The sequence below is a fragment of the Prunus persica genome, chromosome G3 (genome assembly GCF_000346465.2).
Source record: "Prunus persica cultivar Lovell chromosome G3, Prunus_persica_NCBIv2, whole genome shotgun sequence".
Classification (NCBI taxonomy): Eukaryota; Viridiplantae; Streptophyta; class Magnoliopsida; order Rosales; family Rosaceae; genus Prunus; species Prunus persica.
In genome coordinates, this window is record NC_034011.1 from 17,109,185 (window position 1) to 17,130,809 (window position 21,625).

Sequence of the window (21,625 nt, forward strand, 5' to 3'; positions counted from 1 at the left end):
AGCGTCGTTGTTTATGAGGGAAAAGATGACGGTGGATTCCACGACCATTGAAAAACCGAATACACGACGGTGATTTACCGTCGTCTTTTTGCTTTTTTGTAGTAGTGATTTATGAATATTTTAATGGTAATATAACGGAATAGACAAGATTGGCGAAAAGAGTAAAACACAATGACTAAATTGGGCCTGATTTCAATTTAGGTCTTCAGAAGTGGGCCCCAATGACACTTTTGGTACAACAAAATTGTTATCAAACATGCCTTAAGGTGATTTATCTGAAAACTAGATAACTAGTCTACTACACCATGCCCAAAGAAAGAAAGAAAAATAAACAAAAAAACAAAAAGAAGAAGGTTAATTCCAAATGGTGCTGCCAAGAAATATCATGAATTTTATAATTTTTATACTTTTTTGTTTTGTTTGAAACTGAATTCATCAGTGTATTAGGCCATCTCCAAGTGAGGACTACAAATTGAAATATAGTTCAAAATCTCCAAAACTCATCTTCAAGAGTGAGCTACATGTAGGGCTACAAAAAAAAAAAAGGGAGGGCTACAAAAAAGGGAGGGCTATACAAAGGGAATTCCTAAAAATCAGGCCACATGTGGCCCTTTGGCTAGCTCGTGCTAAATAATTGGATCGGTCCAGCTGAAGTCACCTAGCTGTTAGGTAACGTTAGCTATCCTAAATTTTTTGTATAAATACCTACCTCATTCTTACATAATTTTTCACAACATCTTCATCATTTTATATGTTATCCTTCATCAATTTCTTCTTTTTACATAATTTCTCACATTCTCTTCATTCTTTTACAGACTATCCTTAATTTTTTTCCATTTAAATTAATTTTAAGTTGTTTTTAAAACAAGACAAAGACTAAAACAATAAAAAAAATCTAATAAGAAATCTATAGGGGTAATCATGTGCCGACATGTGGATGTCAAAAATCATATCCCAAAATATTTTTCTTTTCTAAAATGTATTTTAAATAGGATATACAGAGTAGTTTAATTAAATTAACTAATAAATTTAAATAATATAATAAAACTATAAAAATATTAAATTTTGCCCTTTGTTGCTAGAGACAGTTAAAATGTAGCCTGATACACTATTTCCAATAAAATCATTTATTAGAGGGCCCTACTTGAAGATGACCTTATATCACAGAAAGATAAGAGAAAACACATAAGAAGCCCCCAAACCACACAAGGAAATGGAAGGATTCAAACCACATAAAGGAAGTAAGAGAAAGAAAGAGACGCCCAATTAAACTTGCACAACACAATTTTCAAACTTATGCTCGAAAGATAGCCAAAAACAAAAAAACTATGGAGAGAGTGTTGGGTCCATGCATGCAGCGTTGACAGCAAAGTGGGAAGGCAGTCGAATGTTGTCTATATTCAATAATTCAGCCTTGACATTGATGCATCCATGTACGTTGAATCAATTTTCAAGACCCACTCCAACTAATAAGCTATTTTCACTTGTTTTTGTATAAATTTGAAAAAATACAATTTTATTTTTCACCCAAGAATATTTCTAAAATATTCTTTAATTATTAATTATAACAAGAATATTATAACTAAATCTGCTAACAACAGAGCGCTGAACTATGTCTGATATGAGTCTGACATCTTATAACAGCACTCGTTACAACAACAGAGCACTGAACTATGTTTGAAGAAACAGAACTACCATCACAGGAAATGGAAGCACATCATCGAACACAGGACTTTGAAGAAACAGATGGTGATGCTGATAACTTGCGCTTGTACCAGCAGCTGTACAGCTATGCTACTCGAGGCAACACAAATAGATTTAACGACACTATTGCAAATGAGCTTCATGATCCCAATGCTCGAGTTCAGCTTCTGTCTCGACGAAGCCCCCAGAATAACACATTTGTTCACATAGCTGTGAGCTCCGGCCATGTCGAACTAGCAACCAAGATCTTGCAAGAACACAAGCCCCTTTTGTTAGAGAAAAACTTTGAAGGCGACACCGCGCTCCACATTGCGGCCAAAGCCGAAGATATAGATACGACAACAAACACTCTTCTCCGTGAAGCACGAGGAACAACAAACGTTGAAAATAATGCTGATGTATTGACATTGCTGAGGATGAAAAATAATGAGGAAAACACTGCCCTGCACGAAGCCCTGATTCAAGGTCACCAATTAGTAGCCAAGTGTTTGATAGAGGCTGATCCTGCCGTTTCACTTTACACTAATAAGGAACAAAAGTCCCCTTTGTATCTGGCTGCTGAACAAGGGCTTGTTGAGATAGTGAAGCTAATAAAAGAAAAAGCAGTTGAGAAGGACACAGAAATTCAAGGCAAGTCTCCGTTGTTTGCTGCAATTCTAGGCCGCCAGAAAAAAGGTTCGTACATTGAAATAATAATTCTGTTCTTTTTTTTTTTTGATCAAATAGAAACTTCATTAGATAAATTTCAATGGTACAATCAAAGACATCAACAAGACATCTAAAATACCAATCCCAAGAGGGCAACAAACTAACTTGCTAAAAGCAAAACTAACGCAGACAAAAGCCGCACCAAAGCTACTAGCTCACCACACCACAATTAGCCATATGCCCAAACAAAGCCTAGAAACCCAACATAACCAAAACCCTAAATCAACCCATGAGTCTAAACAAACCCCACCACCACCACCTGAAGAAGTGCTGTCGTGGCCACACCCACCACCTCATCCATAACAGATCTGGGGAAAATATGATTTCCAGCGATCTACCTGCGCATAAGAGTGAACAAATAAATGAAAACAATAACTTTGCCAAAGAACAATTGGGTGATTTGCAGCAACCTCCGTCAAAGACGATGTAAAATCAAATTTAAAGAACATGAGCGGCTTTAGGGAGCGGGTTTTGAGAGTAGGATTTGATTGAGAACATAGACTAAAAGGAGTTATGGGGAACTTCAATCTAACCATGGCTTAGAAGAAACCACCACAAGAGGCTTTTTATTCAAACCGCCCCAGTGGACTTATTCAATAACCTAAAAGGAAAAGATGAGAAGAGAAGAGAGGGAGGACGGGCAGTGACGCTTCTTCCTCCTCCCCACTTTATGGAATTTTCCTTTAGGACTCAAAGAGGGAGAGAGCGGCTAGGGTTTGGGAAAAATAATTCTGTTTTTTTAAATAGTTAATATGACTTTTCCTCTTCAAACTATTGTTTTATTTACAACCCATCATTTTATTTTTCTAGAAATAAAACCCAACTATTATAAGTAAAATCCGATGACTATAATTTAACTCATCAAGTTACCTAATTAAGCTTAAAATCTAATTTATTGTACTTTTTCAGATTACAAAAATACCTCTAATTTCTGTTTTCCATTATGCATATTAATGATGTTTCAATTTTGCATAAATTTTAAATTAATATTGGTCAGATAATTTTTATATCAACGATTTCAGGTTTTAATAGTTCCCTATAGTTCTTGAAATTAATTTTTTCAAAGGGAAAGAATGTGTTTTTGCTCCCTGTAGTTCTTGATCGCTACATTTTCTAGGTACATTAAAATACAACAAACTAAGGTAATTAATTCTTAGTAAACTTCAAAAGAATTATCGGTAATTTTAAAATTGGCAACTAATTTTAAAATTGGGTTTTACTTAAAGGTTTTATTATTGGTGGGTTATGGTCTAGAATTTTTGAATTGTAAGGGGCTATATTAATGTGACTATTTTTTTTATCGCAGCGACCAGTGTGATAAATTTTGATAGATGTTACAACCTCTTCATAGAAAAACACTCTCATTATAATCATGTTGTTCTAATTTATACAATATTCATTTATTGATGCCAGAAGTCCTAAAGATAATATCAAACATGGAAGCAAATATTTTGAACTCAGAAGATGAGAAAGGGAGGACTCCACTGCATTGTGCAGCATCAATTGGTTATTTAGAAGGGGTTCGCTTCTTAGGCAGACGTCTCAAGGATTCTCATCAAAAGGATCATTATGGTAACTTCCCGATCCATTGTGCATCAAGCAAAGGTCATGTCCACATTGTTAAAGAGCTGCTTCGACATTGTCCCGATTCAATGGAATTGAGGAACTCAAGTGACCAAAATATACTCCATGTTGCAGCAAGATGTGGCGAGGAAAATCTTGTCAAATATTTTCTCAAGAAGGTTGAGTTTCAAATGTTGATAAACCAAAAAGATAACAGAGGAAACACTCCTTTGCACTTGGCAAAGATGTACGATCATCTCAAGGTTGTGCACCTTTTCATTTTGGATAGGAGGATCAACTTCAAGGTCTTGAATGATAGGGGCATGACAGCTCTTGGCATTTCAGAAAGCACTTTGGAAACTAGTGCATCATATCATGAGGTAAGTTTGTGCTATATCTACTTTTATCATATTATTGATGATCATGACTTTTGGCTATCATAACCAAGGGACTTCCTTGTTTTATTTAGTATGTTAAGTACAAGTGAGCATTTAGTAGTCTAGAAATTGAAAAAAGAACTAAAAGGAGAAACAAGTAATTGAGAAAATACTGAAAACACTTGAGGTTGATATAAATAAGTTGGAATGGATGATTTAAAATAGGGATCATCATTCAACCTGTGATCCGTGGTCCAAAGTGGGCAGCCCAAGAGTCTATGGCCCAAAGCTCATCCTGTCCTGATGGTTAGACTAGCCCATTGCCTTATATTGCCTTATTTCCATCCCACCATTTGGAATCATTTAAAATACTAGAAGTTCAAATTTCCAGCAAATCGAAATATAAAAATTCAGTTCAAATTTCCACCATTTGTTAGTACCACTTTGCAAAACCCAAGCGAAGGTGTCTTATAGCAGTGTAGCTCGGAAGTCCGAGTCTCGTATCCATAGAGAGCGGTGTAAAGAAAATAACATAGATGAAAAAGAACAATTGTGATTAAGAAGTAGGTTTAATCAAGATTTGATTTAAAGAAAATTTAATTGATTAAAACACTAAGGCATCAGGGTTCCACTTTTAACATAAGCATGCAATTCTTATTAATTTGATCCACAAAATATTTTCCATTGTAGTTGTTCACAATAATTAAAGCTCTTTTTAATTTCCTTTAGAAGTATTCTAAGTATAACTTGTACCATCGACAACAAACTATCAAAAAATAATTTTCGTCAAAATTCTATTAATCTTAGTAATTGTCTCTTCTTTTAAAAGCATGAAAGTTTTTACTACACAATGGAAAAAACATGATTGAACCCATGAAATAGAATATCAAACATTCATCAATTAATTAAAAAGAAAAACTACAAATTCCATTTGAACAAAACAACAAATTCATATTAAAGCTTAAGTTTGGATCAAACTAATAAAAATTACGTATTAAAAGCTTTCTCCCTAGCTAGTTAGTTTCCCATAAAATGAAACTATAAAGAAATTAAAACTAGAAGAATTGGAGGAAGGAGAGAGAGCTCAAGAGAAGATTGTGAGCTTGGTGTGTCTTTTGAAGCTTGAAGACTTCTCTATTTATAGGGCAAAGAAGGAGAAACATCATGATGGATTTCAACACCATCATTCCTATTTTAATTCAATACCTAACTCCCACTTCACCTTGCCTATGTTAGTGTGGTTGGATCAATTACATTGTTGAATTGTTTTCTCTTTTTCTTCCTTTCCTTGTGGCTTCCTGTTTGGGCCTAAATTATGCGAAGCCCAGCCTATTTATGCAACCCACAAGCATGAGCACAACTTGGGCTGGTATTTAAAAGAAACTGAAGAGCAGCCTAAAATAGAGAATGCCCAGACTGAATTCTCGAATTCTGCGAGCCTAACCTAGAATTTGTCAAACCCATGATAAATGAACAGTCTTGGGCTTTGAAGAAAAGGAAAGCAGCCCAATCAACATTAGAGGCCCACGTCTTTTTCAAAAAATGGCAGAGGTTTAAGAACACAAAAAAAATAATAAATAATAATGAGTAAATAAATCAATGAAATTGCCAATTAAATGGCAATTCATCACTAAGCAGGTCAAAAAACCTCTAAATTGGATTAAGCCCAGCTTCTAAAGAATCCTCGCCACTTGATCTCAAAAGCAAGTTCGCAGATCTTTTCCTACTAAAACTGGTTTTCCTAGAAGAGCCCCACGTGACTACTTGACTTTGAAAAGTCAAAAATTTCAACCATCACAGAAGAGTTATAGAGAGTTTATAAGAGTTATAGAGAGTTAATGAAGGCAGGCATAAAAGGAAGACTTCTTCAAATCTTTGCAACAAAAAGATCAAAATCCCTTTTTTAAATACATACAGAGAATCTCTGCGCCAAAGCAGGTGACCTTTCCAAGAGATAAGCAGACTACGATCTCAAAAGATAAGTAGGAAGCAAGGGGGTTGTTCAAACAGAAAAAAGCAAACTGACCATCATAAACAGATTGTATCTTTCCTTCTTCCCAAGGAACAAACAGTGAGCAAAAGGGGTTGGTTTTCTTTTTGGGAAAAGTAAGGAAAAGACCACCATGGGAACTGACTGTTGATGGTTCTTCTCTGCCATAATAGATAAACTTCCCCTTTTCTTGGCATTTAAAATAAAAGATCTTTCTTTTGAAAAATATGCAGCCCATTATTAAAAGATTAGAAGCCTCACTCCAGTATTTTCTATAAATATGAAAGGAGGTGAATAGATCAAGGACAACCAAAAAACCAATAAAAACAAAACTCTCAAAGTTGCAATTAACAAACTCAAAATAACACTAATACATTGTACGTTTTGCGCGATGAAGAGGATTTCTTGCGCAAAGTCACATTTAGTCGCACAAATTTCAGCACCACAAAAAATTCGTCGCGCACAATCCGTCGTGCAAAGAGCGTGAAGAAAGACTTTGCACGACCAAGTTTCCGCATTCGTCATTCAAAATTGAGCGACGAGGTTAACCATCGTTGCACCAAAGGTTTAGGGACGACACAGTTGTTTGTCGCACAAACCTTTGCGCGACGAAAGCATATTCGTCGCAGGTATATTTGAGCGACGAAGAGTGTTGCGCGACGAAACATTCAATGGTCGCGCAAAATGTTTTCGCCAGACAAATATCTTCGTCGCGCAAGAATAAATATATTTAATTAAAATGTTTTTTTTAGTTTTTATTTTGTAAAATGTGAATTTGCATTCGTCGCGTAAAATTAATATATATTATTTAAATATTACTTTTTTTTAATTTTGCAAGAAAATAAATTTGTTTTTTTTTTTGGGTAAAAAAATGAAATTGTAATCACAAAATGAATTGAAGAGAACAAAAAATTATATAAAATAAAATAAATGTGTTACAAGAGAAATGTTTAAAATATAATTATAAAAATAAAAAACTAATCAAATAATGTTCCAAAATCTACTTGGTCGTCAGGCATATGCAGCTCGGAGGTCTGGGGGTCCACAGGGGCAGTGGTCTGGCGGGCATGCTCGGAGGTCGACGCATCAAATTGCGGGACTGGAATGCCTGACCGTGCGAGGGACTGCAGAATCACCGACATCTGACCCTGAAGCGCGGCCACCTGTGCTGTCAAAGCAGTCACCTGACTGTTTGACTGCGTTGATGAACGGGGTCTAGGTTCCCTCCGCCGGGCATTCCCCATCCCTCGACAATATGTCCTTGGCCTCCTCCCGTGAGTCTGATCCAACGTCTTCGTCAAGATACGAAATTCAGCATCCTGTGGAGGATCCATAGACTCGATCGGAGACTTGGGAGGAAGTTGAGAGGCGGACTCCTGAAGAACCAATTGGCTCTTCTCTACCATCATCGTCTGTTTAACATAACATAAAATATAAATTAAAACATGCATATAATTGAATGCGTAACATAAGAATTAAAATTAAATAATACTTACATGAAGGGACGGCCAACTCATTCCCATGTCGAACATAAACGTCACCAAAGACGTCGATCTCTGGGAATTTGGACCCCCCCTAAATTGAACAAGAGAAGAAAAATATTAGTATGACAAAAATAAATTAATAATAATGATATATTAAAAATTAAATATAAATTATTTTATTATTACCCGCCGCCATGCATCCATCCTATATGCGAAGGGCCTGGAACCGGAATGGTGGAGAAGAGTCTTCTTCTTCCTATTGCCCTTATTGACTTGGGCTTTATTCTGTTATACAAAAAATAAAACGTATTAGTTGAAATATAAAAAATTAAATAATAATGAAATATAAAAAATTAAATAAACACTAGTAAGAAATATGTAATAATTAAACAAATATTATTAAAAAATACAACATAATCGGGCGCCTGAAAATGAGAGCAGAGCCATGCCCAACTTTCCTCCCATCCCTCAAGCTCCTTCGGGCAACCCTCCTGAAGAGTGACTTGCGGATCATCAAACGCCTCAAAATGGTGGTGCAAGTCGCTCTTCCACTGCTTGTACCTCTCAGCGAAGAGTCTGTTGACGTATGTCTAAGTTGTAGTTCGTCTGTAATAAATTAATTACATACATTAAGTAATAGAAATATATAGAGTTTGAAAGAAAAATAATTAAAAGGTAGGATACATACCAACAAATGGCCACGAACCTCCATCTTGATTTCGTCAGGCATGACCTTCCAAGACTTCCATTGCATTGGGGAATGGGTCCGAACGATGTGGCAATGTCGTGGGCCAAGGAGCTATGCAACTTCGTCGTGGGTGCAGCCTGATGGCGCTCGTCGTATCCAATGCTGATACAACTCTTGGTCACCCAGGTGACCTTCGCCGGCTTCAGCTACTGACACTGCCCTCGGGTGTTCTTCTTGGCTGCAGAGAAATATGACATTAATGTTAAATAAATAACAAATTTAACTATAAAATTCACAATACAAAAAATAAATAAAAAAGAACTGGAGTTGAAGGAAATCAATACCTGGCTGTGACCCCGAGGCATTAGTACCGTCAGTCGATGTGGTGCTGGAGGGCTGGTGCCGCCACCTAGCGCTAACAGGCTACGCCACTGATGAAGTTGATTACGCAGGTGCCTAGGACCCCCCGGGACCAACTAGCACGTGGTCCATCAGTGCTGGAGCAGTTTCAGCAGATGCCGGCTAAGCCGGGAGCTCCGAACTCGGTGCAGTCGTCACCGACCTATGACGTCTAATCAGGTCTGACATCTGCACAATTTCATTAATACACATACAAATTAATCAAATTTACGAATATATAAGTGTAAGCACATACAATTTCATTAAGAATTTTAACTAATTAATTAAAAGCATAGCTTGACCTAGGGTTTGCGATTTCGAAGTATCCGGGACTTCGATCCATGATGCGTCGAAACACAAGGTACAATATACGTGAGTTTGAGTTTGATATAACGGTCCGAACATATCAAACCTAGAAATCGCACAATAGGCGAAATCCGTTCGAGGCTCAAACGGTAACCAAATTCAAATCCGAGCACACCTACATGCTCGTGACAAATAGGGAATTCCACTGGGACCCAATGCCCCACTGCCACAGTCTCCCACACGCAACCACACTCGATGGCAGCACGTGGGTGTCCAAAGCAATAATAATCGCCGGAAAATTCTAAAAACTAAGGGCCAAGGTTCCTACCTTGGGTTCAAAACATCAATTGGAGCCACTTTTGTTCCTGGACCTACCCCAAAAAATGGCCGAAAGTGGCTAGAATTTAAATTCAAAAACCGGCCAAAACCTAGGGTTTAAATTCTAGAAACCTATTGCGACAATTAACCAAATCCTACCTAACCATCAGCTAAAGCACGAAAATAGTCCAAAAACCATACCTCAGGTGCCGGATTTGGTGGCCGGAGGAGAGAGAACGAGGCCGGCGAAGAATTTGTCAAACCCAGCAATTTTCGATGGCGGGGGAAGGTCTGGGCTTCAGAGGTTGTGGCGGCCCGGTCCTTTTTCCGGAGGAGCAGTGGGCTGAGGTGACGGCGGAGAGAGGGACAGTTTAGGCCAGAGAGAGGAAGTGAGGAAGAAAGGAGGCTGTCGCGATTTTTCTGAAAATTTAATGGATCTTGCGCGACGAAGAAAGCAATGCGTCGCGCAAGGTATGTTTAATAAACCTTGTGCGACGGAGAAAAAAAAATTATGACGTTGCGCAAGGTAGTTTTCCACCCAAATTTTCATTACATTGCACGATGAATAAGAAAAAACGTCGCGCAAGGTGCTTATTCCGCCAAAAATTTTGTCTCCTTGCGCGACAAGTGGACAACACTATCACGCAAGGTTGTTATTCTGCCAGAAATTTTTGGGTTTAGGGTTTAGTGAAGGGTCTGATCATTTTGTGTGATGAAAAGACTCTATCATCGCGCAAGATTGCATCAAACCCTAAACCCTAAACCCTAAATTAATAAACCTTGCGCGACGTAGAAGACATTGTTCGTCGCGCAAACCTCTGGCAAAGTAATATTTTAAATCTAAACTAAAATTTTTTTTTCATACATATTATAAATTAAAATAAATTTTTTTTAATACATTCTTATGGTGTTTATTATTTTTTAATAAAGTATATTAATTTTTTAAAAATAAAAATGCCCAGAAAAATATACTCTATTAAAAAATAATAAACACCATAAAAATGTTTTAAATTTTTTTTTATACAAGGAAAAATACTCTAGTTCAATTTGCTAGCTGTGCCCAGTTAGATTTCTCATAAATGCCTAGTTCACCTTTAGCATTCCCTTTACCAAAACTTAGACCATTAAAAACTTGGATAGAACCAAAAGAAATGCAAAACCAAAATTGGGCAAGAGTCTTAATATGTGCCTTAAAAATTAAAAATTAAAAATTAAAAAATTAAAAAATTAAAAAATTAAGGGTTTTTTTAACAATAAGGCCGTGCACTTGTATGACTTAATATATGCCTTATCCTTTTCCTAAAAAAATAAACCCTAAATTTTTTTATTTAAAAAAAATATATACTCTATTAAAAAATAATAAACACCTTTGTACAAAGAAAATCACAATGATCAAACTTTAATTAACAAATCAACTCACATCTCACTCACATGATCTCATCTCATCTCAAAGGATTCTCTTCCTTGAACACGCAGCCTCACTCAACCCACTTGAACCCAAGAGTAACCACCATTGATTTGAACCACTACAACCTCCACTGCTTCAATCAAACCCGTTCTCTCACATCGTAGAAACCTCATCGACTCGATTACACTTAGATACTCACATAACTTGATCCAGTAACCGAACCTAATCCAAGTTAATTGAGTACACCTTTATGTAGACAATTATATTAAACTTATATTTTAAATTTAAATTGTATATATGTTTTTTAAATATATTCGAGTGTCACTTATTATTATTCTAATATACCAATTCGATTTTTATTTTAAAAATGCCTCTTGGAATGTGGGTCAATTATGGGTTAAATCACAAATAGGGTCAACACTTTATTTATGAAATTGTGATTTATAAATAAGTTTTACGCTACGAATATCTATAATTTCGTAGCGTAAAGAAGTGTTGTGCGACGATACGAATACTTCATCGTGCAAGGTTGTATTTTCACTGGGAAATTATCACAACTTGCACGACGTAAATGTTAACTTCGTTGAGCGACGAAGTATGTCTTTCGTCGCACACCTTGCACGAAGTACAAACTGCAATGACGTCGCGCAAACCATTTGCTTTCTAGTATATTATGACAACTTGCGCGACGTGGATGTTCTCATTACGTCGCGCAAACCTCTGGCAATGTTTTTTTTTAAAGTTAATTTTTTTCTTTATTTTAAATCATTATTAAAAAAATTACACATGTCACCTTAATGAACTTAAGTTTCATATGAATTACGAAAAAAATTCAAAGATTTCGGTACAATTGAAAAGTTAAATGTTTATATTTTAAATTTGAATTATTATTTTATTCTCCATTGTGAGACTTAATTTACACATTATAGTTTGTATAATAGTTTAATGCTTGATTAAATCATTAAATAAGATGGGGTTGTGCTTATATTCATAAAGACCACTGAAAATCAAATAGACAGATTCAAATCTGTTTTCAAATTTAGGTATATATCTAAATTTATTTATACATTATATGTTGTAATTTAATTTGTGATTGCAAATTTTGTGTGCAACTTGATTGTGCAACTTGACTTTAATTTGTCATTGCCATATTTACACTACCATAATTAAATTACAACAAATTTCATTTACTATGTTTTACATGGGTAGTCGCTAATAAAGTGCATTATTCATCATTTGAACTATAATAACCTTCGTTATCCTCGCTATCATCACTTTCGGTCTCCCAATCCTCCTTCTCATCACTTTCGTTGTTCGGGCCCACTGGAACTTCGTATCGCGGAAGATCACCGAGGTCAATTGTAATTGACTGAATCCGTATTTCGATTGAAGACACTCCTTGAAGCTGAAACGGTTCTTGTATAACATTTGTATCTCAAAGTGTTTCTGCTTTGGAAGATTCCAACCATTGGTCAGTGACGTTGTCGACGTCGTTGTCAGTTGGGTCTAGTTCTGGTATAGCATACACGTTGCTCTGATCCATCTACTTAGCAACTTTCCAACTGCTTTCGGCTTTAGGGTCATCTAGATACACAATCTGTCTTGCCATGTTTGCCAAAATGTAAGGGTTGTCATCATACCAAGTTCTATTAATGTTCACTGATACTAAGCCATGGTCTATTTTAACACTTCCCTGCCTATTTGGGTTTGTATCAAAGCATCGACACTTAAACATGATCACTTGGTATCGGGCTTTGTAAAGCAATTGCACGACAGTTGTGAGTTTGCCACAGAAATCAATGTCCATACTTTCGCCTCCACCTGGGACATGGACACCGCTGTTTTGCGTACACAACTTGTCATCTCGTGCAATGCCCAAAAACTTGAAGCCGTTAACATGGCAACCCAAGAATAATTCAGCGCGAATCGGGTCAAACGCCAAGTTATATAACTCTTCACTGTAAGAGTGTGAATTCGATGATTTCAACTTATTCACCTAATATTATACAAAAACATTCACATGTTAGTTTGATAACATTAAATAATACAATATATATATATATATCAAATACAGAACACTTATAACTTACATATTCCAAAAACCATTGTGGAAACAAATCACGGTGTTTCTTGGCATACAAATGTGATGGATGTTCTCGCTTCATCATCTTTTCATGCTCATCTAAGTATGCCATTATCTCATCACAATTGTTAAGTACGAACCAATGCGCTACCTCCATGTCATTTCTGGAAAACGACTCTCCTTGTACAGGATCTCTAAAGGGTCGTGCGCTTTGGGCAAAAACAGAAAGTTTCTCATTTCTCAGACCTCCGTCATTATTGCACTGAGGACGATTGAAAGCCATGTCCACATCTTTTAAATACATTCCACAGAAAGTAAGCGATTCATATTGAACCCAAGCCTCTATAATTGATCCTTCGGGCTTCGCCCTGTTGCGTACAGTTTTTTCAGCTCTCCGAGAAGCCTGCCAAAATAAAACGAAACGATACAAATTATCGAGCGTGGGATAAGGATGCATAAACAAATGATGAGGATTATATACATTTCTATTGGATACATCCAGCGATAGTTGACAGGACCAGCGAGCAATGCCTCTTTTGGCAAGTGAACCATCACGTGGATCATACTTGTGAAGAAAGCTGGAGGGAATGTCATCTCGAACTTGCATAGGACTTGGACAATGTCATGGCGCAACTGATTAATGTCTGTCTTTCACAATGTTTTTGCTGTCAGTTGGGAAAAAAATCTGGACAACAACATGATTGGTTTCACTACATCTTCTAGCAAAAGGTATCGAATACCCACAGGAAGTAAGCGTTGCATAAACACATGGCAGTCATGGCTCTTTAGTTCAGTAAATTTACCCCGTCAACATTCACGCGATATTAGAAGCATACCCATCGGGAAACTTTACAGACGATACAAACTTTAGAAAATCTTTTTTGTCATTCGGTTTCATGGAAAAAAAATGCCAAATCCCTTCTAGCTTTATCATCGTCCCTGTTCATCCATAAACCTCTTTGTATGCCCATTCTTTCCAAATCAAGACGAGCTTTGATCATATCCTTTGTCTTACCCTCGATATCTAGAATCGTGCCCATCAATGTGTCAAAGACATTTTTCTCAACATGCATAACGTCGAGATTGTGCCTCAATTTTAGTTTCGACCAATATGGGAGCTCAAAAAACATAGGCTTGTGCGTCCAGTTCAAATGTGTAGAAGGTCTGGTCTGAGTGACTGTTTTCCCGAACGGAGAAAAATCCAAACGGTTAAGCTATTCCAAGATCTCATCACTGGACCATTCTCTAGGTTTTAGGTGATGCTCTATGTTCCCATCAAACTCTTTATCCTTTTCCCGCCACTCGTGGTCCCATGGCAACCATCTCTGATAACCAAGATAACAAACTTTTTCCGCGTGCCAACCAGAAGTTACATCTTCCTTGCATACAGGGCATGTCATATAACTCTTTGTGCTCCACCTAGAAACCATTGCATATGAGGGAAAATCATTCACAGTCCACATAACTGCTGCCCGCAATGTGAACATCTTCCCAGTGGATTTATCGTACGTACGCACACCGTTTGTCCATAAATCCTTGAGCTCATCAACCAACGGCCTTAAGTAAACATCGATTGACCTGCCAGGATCCTCAGTCATCAAAACAGTCATCATCATGTATTCTTTTTTTATGCATTTCCAAGGCGGCAAATTATATTGGAATACGAAAATTGGCCAAGTGCTGTGGTGTTGGTTTAGAACCCCGTACGGATTGAATCCGTCAGTGACAAGTCCCAATCTAACATTTCGATGATCAGCAGCAAACTCGGGGAATGTTCGATCGAACTCTTTCCATGCCTCCCCATCTGCAGGATGCCGCATCGTCTACCAGTTTTTTCTTATGTCATCTCATATCTGTGGCAGTATGAGTCGACATATACAATCGCTGTAGCCTAGGTTTCAAGGGCAGATAACGCATGACTTTTTATGGGATCTTAGTCGTTCTATTATGAGATGTCATCTTGAATCTCAACTCTTTGCATATAGGGCATGTATCCAATGTTTCATACTCTTTGTAGAATAACATGCAATTTTTTTTGCAAGCATGAATTTTTTCATAACCCAATCCAAGATCATTCAACACCTTTTGCGCGCGTCTATGGTCTTTCGGCAAATAATTGTCCATCGGAAGCATTCTCTTGAAAACACCCAAAAAGTAATCGAAACATAGGTTTGACATACGATACTTTATTTTTTCGTACATTAGCTACACAATGGTCGTGAGAACGGAAAAGATCTCGCACCCCAGATATAACTCTTGGTTTGCATTTTTTAACAATTGTTCATATTGTTTGAACTCTGCACTGTCCATTAGGGTAGGCACGTCATCTTCCCCTTCCTGATTGATGTTGGTCAATGCAAATGGAAAAGCATCATTTATAATATCCATGACTTGTTCATTAGGATCCACAATAGGTTCAACATTGTCCACCCTTGTGGCATTCAAAGACGAAGCATTGTCTAATTGTTCCCCGTGAAGGTTCCAAATGCTATATGTCTCAATCATTCCATTCCTTACTAAATGAAATCCAACATTTTCAATTGTCTCCCACAACGTGTTGTTACACCTCCTACAAGGACAATGGATTCTAGTTGCACCCGGGTTGTGTCTACATGCAAACTCAATAAAATCCTCGATTCTATCCAAGTATTCGTCTGCGCATCTATTCGGGTTCTGTATCCACCTTCTACTCATAATTCCTGAAACCACAATCATAACACAACAATCACAACAACTTCATACAAAGTTATAATGTCACCTTATGCCTCCGGTAAGGGCCCTATCCCATTCGGGAATGCATAGTCCTGTCACGTAACCTACGGCTACATGAGATTAGATTTCGACGTGAATGAATTTCAACAGCATCTCAATACAGTTCTTGAGGTGGGCATAGGTATAAATACCTACATACCACCCTAAGAACATACTGAGATGACACCGAAATCTCCACAATCGAAACCTAATCCTGTAGCCGTAGATTACGTGACAACACTATGCATTACCAAACTGTCCAAATAATGGGACAATTCAAGAATTAATTGGACCGCAATCATGCTTTACGCAACCATGCACGAAATCCAACTAATCTCGAAAGGGAAACTAAGTGTTACTAAAAAATAATAATAAAAGTACGAAGTTAATTTCAATTAACTTCGTACATCACAACACATTGTGCTACGTCACGCACAATTTAACAACATAATATAAATATAATTTTACAACAAAAAATATAAATATAACAAACTAAGTTCAACATAATGTAATTAATTTAATATAAAATGAATAAAATACTTTCTCAATCGTTCTCCACAATCGTTAATTACATATCTATAATGAGAACAAAATTAATAGCGTTAGTATGAATTTACATTAATACTTTTAAACAAACGACAAATAATACTGCGTTAGTATGAATTTACATTAATACTTTTAAACAAACGACAAATAATACTTACCCAATGAGCATATTGAATTCCCAGTAGAGGCAGCAGCACAGACAGAGAGAGGTTCCAAATTTTTTTTGCATTCTGCCTCTGCAATGGCAGAATCCAGAGATGTAGATGAAGGCACCTGTCAACATCGAGCTTTTGCGCAACGAAATTTTCAATTCGTCGCGCAAAATCTAAACGGCGTCACGCATACTATCCGTCGCACAAGAACGTGCCGACATGAAACGTTACGCGACGAATTGTATTTCCATCGCGCAAGTTTTTGGCGCCAAAAAAAAGATATCGCACGTTTTTCTGTCCACCTTTACGCGATGAAATTCAAAACCGTAGCTCCAGGATATTTTTCGCGACGATCAATATGATCGTGCAAATGTTTGGCGCCAAAAAAATAAACCCAGGTTTTTCTTCCCCACTTTGCGCGACAACTCATTTGTTTGTCATGCTATGTTTCTTTGTGCGACCAAAAGTTTCGTCGCGCATGTTTTTGTCTGTTTGCGCAACGAATTTTTGTTTCCGTCGCTGGAGTGTATTTTGCGCGACGAATTTTCTTTCGTTGCGCAAATAGTAAAATGTAGTAGTGGGCAGAAGTATGTAATATAGAACCCATTGTATATGTAGTAATGATTGAAGTAGAATCAAGAGTTGGGTCTTTGGAACTCAGAGAACTGACAAGAGGGGTCTCAAGGGTACTAGATACGTGTAAAGTTGTGCCCCTAATCTTCGTGTCAAACATCGCAACAGAATTTGGTGACACGGGTGGGAGTTTAGATTAACTTTTGCCAAACAAAGTTAATTTTATTGTCATATAGTATTTAATTAATAATTTTTTCTTATTATTTATTAATTAATAATATTGCCGGACCATGTGGCACCATATGAGTGGGTCTACATGGCATATCTATTTTCACGTACGCATTAATAGATTTGTTAACGGCAAAAGTAACTTAAAAAACTAAAACCTTAATTAAATGAAAAAAAATGAATATCTCTCATCTTCTTCCCCAAACCCTAGCACCCTACCATCTCCTCACAGCCACCACCTCCATCGATCGTCGCCTATCTCCACTCCACCCTTTTGGCGCTGCCGCCCACCCCCTCCTCTTTCTCTCTCTTCCCTTTTTCTCTTTTCCCCTCTCTTTTCGAAACAAGGGTTGGGTTCTATCGCTGTTGAATTTAACACCCTCAGGGACGTCATGTTCAAACTCCAACTTCATTTCAAACCCCAATCTCCCACCGTCCACGTCTGCTAAGCTCTATCATGCCATTTCCTCTACTATATCCCCACCTTTCCACCACATTTCCTCATCTTGCCTCTCGTTCAAGCTCTCTCTTCCCTTGACGACGACGGACCTATTGTTCAACAAGTCATCCATCTCATATCAATGGGAACCGCATCGGGTTGGATCTAAACTCCATGATGATCTGACTGGCCCATCCACGTTGAAATCCCTTCTTTCCATCTCGCTTTCTCCTTCTATGCCTCCGAATTCACCCACCTAATCAACACCACCAACAACTGCTCGCCAAATCCTTGCATTCAATCTCAGCTTGTTCTCCCTAAACCCTTGCGATCGTTAAAGTCTTGAGGGAAAGTAAGATTTCGAGAGCAGAGAGACGAAGAATGAATTTTGATACTTACGCGAGAGAGCGCGAGTGGGTTTAGATTGGTCAAATGATTTAAGGCAAAGTGTAAATGTTTTGGCGTGAATTGAACTGAGTAAAAGACATCGGTCCTTAAAACTTTTACTAAAAAAAAACTTGAAATATATATATGGCATCAGTTTAAATATCGACTGATGCTACTTCATTGACAAGGATTGCCAAGCATTAGTATCGAGGTCTTCATAAACCTATGGTCCTCCTATTACTTATGGAACTGGTGCCCTAGAGACAAACAACATCAGTTTCTCAGTTTACCATTGCCTATCAACCGATGCCTAAAGTGAATTTTGACATCGTGAAATCTGGTAAATTAACACATAGAATTAAGGGAACTCAATAGGAACTTTATTATTGTGGTAGATACTAACCCAATTTCACCTAATCTAGATAAGGTCAATGACTAAAATATAGCATCTCATTTCACAATAATGTAATTAAAAAGCCTCAAAATTACACACATTCTCGGCCGCCTCCTCTACCACCACCTCCTCCAACTGGAGACCAACTCCGGCGCCCCTTATTCACTCTAAAAAATAGAACATTTTGTGTACTTCAAGGCACTCAAACCTTCCCTCAAAGGAGGAAGCCTCAATCACAAACCACTTCACCAACTTTATTTTTGTGATATTTGTTCAGTTACACAATATTTATATTAAAGAGGTTTTTTTAGAAGAAAAAAATTATTTAATCAATACCGATTTGTCATACTCTAGAGTTATATAAATAGATCAATTTAAACTTACAAAAATTTATAAGTTTTAAACCCTTATGTATATTATATTGTTATTTTTTAGGTATATACAATAAATTCTTCAATGTATATATTTTTATGTTATTCTTATATTGGTATGTAGACTTATACAATAGAAACTGCAATGCAGTGTGTATAATTTTATGTTACTTATATATTGATAATTTTAGACTTATAGAATAGAAATTGAAATGCAGTGTGTATTTTTATGCCACTTTTACATTGGTTTTGTTTAGGCTTTTAGAATAGAAAGGGCAATGCAATGTGTATTTTTATGTTATTATTGGTATACTTAGGCTTTTACAATAAAACTGCAATGCAGTGTGCGTATTTTTTATCTTCTTCTTTTAAAAAAATAATTTTAAATTAAATTAAATGAAAATGGTGTCACATGACAATTGTTGTGGGCAGTGGCCGGAGATGGTGGTCAATGAGTGGCAGCAGTGACTGATGACGGCGGTGGAAGAGGGTGTTGGCGGGTGGCGGTTGGTGGCAGGTGGCAATGGGGGTTTATAGTGGTGCCGAAAAAAAAAGACGGGGAAAAGGACCAAAACGTAAATGTAAGTCATGCCTATAGGTATTAGCATATGGGCATACTCATTGACCTTTAACAAAACAAAATTTAAAACTAATTCACCCAGCCCAAAACAAAAATAGGCCATCATATACACTAATTTTTATCCCTATACACTAATTTTTCTTAGAATTAATACATTTGACACTCTAAATTCGAGACAACTACAATTTAAATTTTATTCACTTGTATTATTGTTTTTTGAGTTGGGATTAATTTTTGATGCTTCACCTACATGCACGATTCTTAGTACGAGTTGGGTTTCAAGCAGCAAAGTTTTCGACATAATAATAGTACGAGTTGCGCAGGTGATACCTGCTGTGAAAGAAGAACCAAATGGCGTGATCCAGTTATATTCCTCAGAGAAAAATGCAAGAGACTCGAGCAGCCTACCTGAGCTTGATCAAATTTTGGTTGAGCCAGGTATGGAAACAAAAAGAACTACTGCCGCTGCTGTTCAGATTCAGCAGCACCCAGCAATAGCAACAGCTTGGTGGCTGATAAATAGACTGGTAAATTGCTTGGAATACCCAAAAACTTGGTTGGAAGAGACACGTGGCATGCTGATGATTGTGGCAACCATGATATCGACTACAACTTTCCAAGCTGCAGTTAACCCACCTGGTGGTGTTTGGCAATGCAATAATACAAATAGTAGCGCTAGAGGCACTACTTATTGCACCCAAAATAACATATGCTTGGCTGGAACTTCAGTGGCAGGCAGCGCCTTCCCCAATGAATTCCTCTTGTTCGTAACATTCAATACCATCTCGTTTCTTGCTTCTCTCAGTGTCAACCTTTTGCTTGTTGGCGGATTTCCCCTCCGGAATCGCGTAATTATGTGGCTTTTATCAATGGCAATGTGTCTCACTCTCACTTCTATGGTGCTCACCTTTTTACAGGCATTCTCGTTGGTGGTTCCAAATACTGACATTCTCGTTTCATCAAGAGTTAGATCCCGTATATCCGCTTTGTTGGTTTGGATTGCGTTGCTTCTAACCATCGCTTCAATCCACACCATTCGCTTTATCATTTGGTTGTCAAGGAAGTTGTGGGGCAGGTTCAAGCATACGATCCCAAAAAGCCTCAGGAAAGTGGTTGATAATTTGGTGGATAGTTCGAGAGCACGTCACCGTATCAACAAATTCTGAGGAGAATATACGCCTGTTGTTTCCTTGTGTGTTGAAGGAACTACACCGGATTGCTAAAGTAAACTATCTATTTGACGATGGTGAATGTGTTTAACAAGATCCAGCTGGTTGTGTTTGCCTTAATTTGCTTTAATTTGCTAAAGTAAACTATCTATTTGACGATGGTGAGTTGGGTTTGCCTTAATTTGCTTCTGTTAGAATTTGTTAAGAGTGAGTCAGAATGATCAGTTTGTTTACTAATCTGAAATCTATTTTTATTTCCTCCATATATATATATATATATATATATCTACACACACAGTCCTCTTCTACTGAGGGACACCCTTTAGGGTCCCCTACAAATATTTTTTCAACAATCCAAACAATCTATTTTTTCAGTCTACATTCATAGATCATTCTTGCAAAAACTTAGACAAATCGGAAACCGTTTCAATATCCAATTGTGTCATACAAAATTAATGAATAAGGTGCTTCAAGAAAGTATTAAAATTTCAATAATTCAATTTATGGTCAAATGATATCAAATTCAAGTGATTTTTTTTTTTTGTAGAGATGATCTATGATCTTTGAATGAGTCTCTACAAAATAGATGGTTTGGACTAGTGAAATACAATACGAAAGTTTTTGTACTAGCTCAATTTTAACTAAAACATAAAAAGCATGAATGTGGATGCTCTAAGCTTTGCTTAGCAATTAAGCAAGTACAAAGACAAGAGATTCAGACACGCTGCTTTGGAAGGAAAACTGAGAGGAGAGTGAAATATTTATCGGGGAGAGTGAAATATTTTATTGGGTTGAGAAAATGTAAAATTTTGGGTCAAGTGATGCAAAAGTTAATATAGAAATGCAAAGTTTCATAATACGAGGGTTTTGATAAAAACGGCCCTAGTATAGCAATTAATATGACACGATGCATGTAGAAACCAACGTGGCTGATAATAATGTCAAACGACTTTTAGTATTCAAAAATTGCCGTGGTTATTTACAATTTTACACGACAAAAGTGTATT

General features: G+C 37.0%; 1 protein-coding gene across 4 annotated transcripts; it reads left to right on the forward strand.

The window, feature by feature from the left end:
- On the forward strand, positions 1,604-20,896 carry LOC18783238 (protein ACCELERATED CELL DEATH 6). 4 transcript variants are annotated; one of them, XR_002270639.1, is made up of 4 exons: positions 1,604-2,379; positions 3,826-4,355; positions 19,302-19,450; positions 19,773-19,850. XR_002270639.1 is itself a non-coding variant. In XM_020559116.1 (3 exons), exons 1-3 carry the CDS (start codon positions 1,674-1,676, stop codon positions 20,613-20,615), a joined length of 2,079 nt encoding a protein of 692 aa, XP_020414705.1. In that variant the 5' UTR covers positions 1,604-1,673; the 3' UTR covers positions 20,616-20,896. The 4 variants fall into 4 exon arrangements, 3 of the variants coding, with proteins under 3 accessions (XP_020414705.1, XP_020414706.1, XP_020414707.1); XM_020559116.1 differs by lacking the exon at positions 19,302-19,450 and having other exon boundaries at positions 19,773-20,896; XM_020559117.1 differs by lacking the exon at positions 19,302-19,450 and having other exon boundaries at positions 3,829-4,355; positions 19,773-20,896.